General features: G+C 43.3%; 1 protein-coding gene across 1 annotated transcript in view; it reads right to left on the bottom strand.

Moving 5' to 3' along the window:
* Positions 1-430, bottom strand: part of LMNTD1 (lamin tail domain containing 1) — a 44,841-nt gene extending 44,411 nt beyond the window's left edge. The window contains exon 1 of the mRNA XM_062568441.1: positions 322-430. Coding sequence (XP_062424425.1) covers positions 322-430 — 109 coding nt within the window. The remainder of the gene's footprint in view (positions 1-321) is intronic.
* Between the last annotated feature and the right edge of the window lie 6,446 nt (positions 431-6,876).

Genomic DNA, 6,876 nt, shown 5'->3' on the forward strand with positions numbered 1-6,876 from the left:
TCTTTTTATGTATGGGTTTCTTATTGTACTACAACTATAGTGAAACACACGGAAATAATAACACTTAGCCTAGAGAAAACAGAAATATTCTCTGTCATCTAAGGTCCCATCTGCCACACTCCATTCAGGGACAGCGATCAGTCCCAGGCAGAGGGGGGTGTGAAATGGGAAGCTAGCTGCCCTTTTCCATTAGTTAAACTATAACCAGAGCTTCCTCTCCAGCCACAGGGTTGTATTGCCATAGTGTGTGCACAGGGACACATGAAGGGCTGCGTTTTCCTCTCTTAACTAGTCACCAGTCAAGAATCTCCAGAGGCTTACCTATGGCTCTTCTCCAGGAAGCTTGAGTTAGGTCAGCAGATCGCACCAGACTGGAGGCCTCTGTGGTTCCCATGGCAGAGGCAGGACGAGATGAGCCTATAGAGGACATGTCTGAAGAGCACCTTGACCCATCTAGTGTTGTGGAGTATAGAGTAGTAGAGTCTGAGACTGATAGCTCAGAAGACAGACTTTCTGTTCTGTAGGAAAAACGGACTCTTTAGTAATTTATCAGGAAAATGATCTTTAAAACAGAAGACCAAAGCACATATTGACCTCTGCTTATACTAAATAAATAGATACAAGTGAGCAGGATCTTATATCGGGACAAGTCATATCAATATTAATTAGAAAAATGACATCCCAATTTATTCCTTATTTTGAATTGTATACACTTCTAGCTGAGTAGTGCTACATCGCAATACAGCCAGAAAATCTATCCTCAGCTCTAAGCAATATATTTGCACTATCTAATGTGTCTACACACTGGGTTGATGATTTGTCACATCCTGCCATCTGGGCAGGTCCATATCTGCAATGAGTATCTCTGGGTTCCTTTATGCTACCAAAGCAGCCAGATAATGACAGCTTTTGGCTGCAATTTATAACTCTAATTCTCTTTTGTATGTTATCATGGGCAGAAGCAGACAGACTAGGCATGTAGTGCTTGCTTTCTGGGCCAGGCAAACCCAAGCCAGTTCCCACCTGGAAGCCCCCACTACATCCTAACTAATATACTTGTTTATCATAACATGGCTGTGCAGCTTTTGGGGCAAATTAGCTTAGGTCCATCCTGCTGGATTTGGATTTGTTTGTATTTGCTGTTCCTAGACATGCTTCCAGGTGCTGATTGTGTGCACTGCTTCCTTAGAAAGACAACAAGATTGTGGTTGGAGAGGATCCTGACAATTTGCCAGCACAGTTAAGCTGCAATGTGGTTTGCAAGCATCTTCCATCATGATCTAATAGGATTTGCTGTGTTCCCATATATTACTCCTTCAGCTGAAAGTCTTCATCCTCCTCTTGAAGTTAATACTATGGGGCTCCTTTCAGGTCATCCAGAGGACCTTGCAGGCTTCTTTCATGGCTGAAAGCTGCTGCTGGAGAGTCAGGACAGTGAGAGGGTCCAGGGAAGGGCGGAGCTGAACCGTGGTGATGTCCTCAGGCCAGTCTTGGCTCATGGGACCGCAGTGGGGGAGGGCAGCTATCCCAACAACTGTGTGCTGCCCAAGCAAGAGTTTTTCTTCTCTGAAAAGAAAACTAGGTGAAAAGGTAGCATAACCACCCTATTCCACTCACGGCATCAGCCTTTTGCATCACCTATCACGCCTGCTATGGCATTGCAGCTCAATGAGCCCTAAGCGGCCATTTAAAGCATGGAGGCATGTGACTATCAGATCTAAAACTAGTAGTGTGATACGGCTTGCATTCACATGTACTTTTTAAAGGAATTTATGTGACTGAAGACAGTAGCTGGGCATAAGCCTAGTTAGGTGCCTGAAGATGCAGAGGCACCCTCTGCACACCTGCAGTAACCGTCACTCTCTGGACTTCCCCAGATTTACACCATGAAACAGGACAGGAGAAAGCTCTCCCCAGTTTAGACAATACTGACATATGTAGGGCTTCTTTAATTAGAAAACTCACAGCTCAATAGCATCTGTTGAAAACCTCAAAGGGGGGAAAAAAAAGTGTGTTTGTGCACACTGTAAATACTCCAGGAACACTACTTTTTGGTCATAGCAACACAGCTGAAGCTGAACAGTATGCAGCCTGGCTTTCAGGCCACAGTGGCAGGAAAAGGGTTTCCTTCCCAAGCATCTGGGTTTCATCTGGGTGAATACACTCAGTCAGGCCATTTATTTTATAAACTCCACCTGCGCATATGGGTATATGCCTCTCACTCCGTGTGGGTGGGTAGAGGTGAGTATTTGATGTACGCTGAAGAATTTTAAAATGAACCTAATTACCTCCTGCTCTCAGCTACAGCGGTACAAGTCCAGAGCAATCTCAATAACTTCAGTGAAATTACTTGTAAGCTTTTGCAGGTGTAAACGAGAGCAAAGCTGAACCCAGAGCAAGGCTCTTTTAAGTGTCAACTCACAGGAAATACGTAGAGAGACTGGCAACTCTCTGATTCTAATACCTTATAAAACCCTGCTTGTGCAATCAATGCCATCTGCAAGTATTAGGCATAGAACTATATTATGAAATATAAAGTGCAGGCAACTTTTTTTTAGTCTTAGTACCAGACAAAAAAGGAGGACGTTAACATGTCCACCTCATTCTGCCATTCGTTAGAGTACATATCCTAATACTTGTACTGCATGTTGTGATTAAATAGAGGAGTGCACCAGCCTCTCAGCATTAGAAGCAGCAGCTAATGAGAACAGTAGCACTGTGGATGTCACATTACAGCCAAAATCACTAGAATTTGTTTTCCACACAAACTTACACATTTTCTAGTCAAAAAGCCTGTGATAAAGGAAAAGCCTGGATGAGGGGACAGAGTGCCTCCTCAGCAAGTTTGCTGATGATCCCAAGCTGGGAGGAGTGGCTGAAACACCTGAGGGCTGTGCTGCCATTCAGAGAGACCTGGACACACTGGAGAGTTGGGCAGAGAGGAACCTCCTGAGGTTCAACAAGGGCAAGGGCAGAGTCCTGCACCTAGGGAGAAACAACCCTAGGCACCAGTACAAGCTGGGGGCTGACCTGCTGGAGAGCAGCTCTGCAGAGAAGGATCTGGGAGTCCTGGTGCATGACAGATTGACCATGAGCCAGCAATGTGCCCTTGTGGCCAGGAAGTCCAATGGTGTCCTGGGGTGCATTGGGAAGAGTGTTGCCAGCAGGTGGAGGGAGGTGATCCTGCCCCTCTACTCAGCCCTGACGAGACCTCATCTCGAGTACTGTGTCCAGTTCTGGTCTCCCCAGTACAAGAGAGACATGGAGCCACTGGAGAGAGTCCAGCATAGAGCTACGAGGATGATCAGAGGACAGGAGCATCTGCCCTATGAGGAACAACTGCAAGAGCTGGGCCTCTTCAGCCTGGAGAAAAGAAGACTGAGGGGGTGTCTTATCAATGTGTACAAGTACCTGAAGGGAAGGTGTCAAGGGGACGGGGACAAACTCTTTTCAGTAGTGCCATGCGACAGGACTAGAGGCAATGGGCACAAACTGAAACACAGGAAGTTCCGCCTGAACGTGAGGGGGGAATTTCTTCACTGTGAGGGTGACAGAGCACTGGACCAGATTGCCCAGAGAGATGGTGGGGTCTCCTTCTCTGGAGATATTCAAGGCCTGCCTGGATGCAACCCTGTCTAACATGCTCTAGGTGATGCTGCTTGAGCAGGGAGGTTGGACTAGATGATCTCCAGAGGTCCCTTCCAACCTTACCCATTCTGTGATTCTATGATTCTATGATTAAAATGGCTTGGAAACTCTTTAACTTACCAACTTGCAAATGATCCCAGCGGACAGAAAAGCATAAGCTATATGGTTTTCTTTATATAATACATGAATATTACATTACATTACATTATATTATATTATATTACGTTATATTATGTTATATTACAGGTGTGCACAAGCATTTACCTATACAGATACATATTCGTGAATGAGTGAATTCTTAGTAAGATTCAACAGACCCTGCACTACCGCATGAAATCAGCAAATTATGTTACTACCATCTGTGGGAGGGAAATCTTGTACTTGAGAATTTGCTCCTTGCTTCTCTGGACTAATTCAAAGAGAACAGGTAGGCCAATGTCAACTGATGTGTAGGTAGCCTTTAAATTTTCCTTTAGTTATCCCTTTGTCAATGATTTCAAATGACCTTTGATTTTGTGGGTTTTGGTTCCACAGCTGGCTAGGGACCCCCCTCACCTCTGCTGTAGTTTACAGACCTCAAGCATATGCAGTTTCAAACTACAGTGAGTAACAAGAGTAGTGCATCAGTGAAAATTATGTGTGCTACAGGAATCTGCAACACAGGTCAGCTGGAACCTGAGCACGCGGAGTTCTTGTTGTGTGAATACAGAAAGCAGAATGAAGATGGGAATGGAACAAGCAGTAATTTTTCTCGTGACCGTTCCTCCTCTGCCTTCTCCTGGTCCAGCCCTTGCTCTCCAGCACAGCTCTGCTAATCCCTCAGACACAGAAACTGTTCTCGTTAGCATTATATATGCCAGGAATGAAAGAAGGAGAGGTGGCCCCTGTAGGAGGTTAGGTGTCAGCTTCAGCAGTGCCAGGCAATTGCTCCCCTCTCTAGAGTTTACCTGGAGATGTGAAGGGCTCCTTGAGTTAGTCAGGAGTAGCTAAGAGGGAAATGGGATAAGGGCAGGTTAGCAAACATATATAGGCTGTTTTGCCTTGGTTGATTCTCCCTGGCTCTCAGATGAAGGATTTGTGGTGATTTAGCAGACAGGGTACTGGGAGTTGGCTAGAAAAAATACAAGGGAGAAGCTAAGAGGGCTGATTTGGGCCTTTCTGAACTTCATAGTAACAAAACAACCTCTCCCAAAGACAATAGATATTAATAGAGGTCTCACAATGTGAAGTCTGTGTAACTGAACGGGGAGGAGAAACTGGGAGCGCGGCAAGTAAGCATAGTACCAGAATTAAAATTGCTGGATTTGAACAAACTGGATGCCTGAGAGAAATGGTTATTCAATGCAAGCTCTACCATATAGGCTCATGGGAACTTCTAAAATAAACACAGACCAAAGATTCAATAGCATGTGAACACCAAGCTCAGCTCTATGAGAGTGAATGACAGGAAGCAAAAGCGTGTCTACCACCTCTGGTTTTTTGGTGGCTCTTCGAACAATAAGGCAATGAAATTCTACGTTATCTTAAGTGATGCCTTTACAAACTTGATATTCTTTTTCCTGAGGCGAAGGACTAACAGTTGTGGCAGGGGAGAGCTTCCTTTGTCTACTCTAAAACTCACAAAATCTGAGCTGGACATCTGCATATGTAAATATAGTTTAAAAAGGGACGTACAGCAAAACAGGAAATAATGCAAGCAGTGATTGATTTCTTTCATTTATCTACCTCACCTGTTTTCTTCTCCAGGCATGCTTCTGGGTGACTTGATTTCACTTTCCAGGAAGATGTGTCCCTCCTGAGCATCCTTCAGTGCTTCCTTCTTGGCAAGATGATCATGTTTCTCCTAAGAGAGCAGTCACATGAAATCAGACGGACAATGGTTTTGAAGCCTGTGACTGTATCACACCAGTTAGCCTAACACAGACTTCAAATCTGTCTGAAGAATGAGAAGTTCATTCACATTTTGATCATTGTGCCAAAAGAACTCCAAATGTTTTATAAGTTTGGCTACCTATAATAATGATTTTATGAGCCAAAGAGGATGGTGTCCTTGTGAATCGCAATGTTTCAAAACAAGTTGTCCATTTAATCATTAAATCTTAGAATTCAGCCATTTGCCATCAATTTCTCAGGTAATCATGTATTTACATTTGTCATTTAAGTAATGGCAAGATCATTTTATAATCAATAGCCATTGTTGTTAAACACAGTGCAAGAAATATAAACAAAAATAAAGTTTTAGAGTATTAGTTGATTGTACAGGGGCTGAAACTTCTCTCACAGGTACACACAAACACAGAGGAAGTTCCTAAAATAAATATACAGTGTGATGGACTTAGGAAAAAAAAGAAAGAAATGGCAACCCCAAATCCTACCAAAACAAACCAACCTCACAACTCTCAACCAGGAAAAAGATGGGAGAACTGACATCTCCTGCACAGTAGTTACCTCACTGTATTGGAAGATGCTCATCACAGGATAGTGTGAGTTAGTTAAGCACACAATGTCAAACACAGGCACAAATATGTACTGTGTGTTGCCCCAGCCAATTGGACAAAATGTGTTGAATGGAAATGTGTTGACATCTCCTAACAAATTAATCATGGAACACTTCTGAAGAAGGATAATACCAGTGCTGTTACTGGGTAAAAATGTAAATCCACGTACCTGCTATTGCATAGGGGAAAAAAAAGGTGCATGGGCTCTTGGGAAAGTAGTATTTTGTGTTACTGAGTGGAAAGAGCAGCATGAGGCACCCTGTGCATGGCACACAACTCTCCTAGCACACAAGGTCAGTGCCCTGTTGCTGAACAACATGCTTTCAATGTCATCATTTTCCTTTTACCATGAGAAAAACTTTCAGAATTTTATTGCAGTGGCATCCCAAATGATTTGTGCAATCAGTAATACAAACTACGGTTTCAAAGATTAAGATACTCCATATTAATTATGTACACACAGTACATGGCAATTTAAACATTTCTGTAAAACAAATCTTAAATCAGACTTGTTTGTATAGCCCCTGGAGATCTCTTCCTCCTCCAGAATAAGTAAGTAGGTCTGCTGACATCTATGCAGTTTGATCACTGCCAAATCAGTATATGTGAGAAGAAGTGAACTTATGACTGTTATGCTACACTATATTTGGTAGCATGAGCTCTGTAATATAAATATTTTGAAAAAAGAACAACTAACTCAATGCTAAAATAGCCAAACTTTGGTCAGGGT

This window comes from Rhea pennata, chromosome 1 (genome assembly GCF_028389875.1).
Source record: "Rhea pennata isolate bPtePen1 chromosome 1, bPtePen1.pri, whole genome shotgun sequence".
NCBI lineage: Eukaryota > Metazoa > Chordata > Aves > Rheiformes > Rheidae > Rhea > Rhea pennata.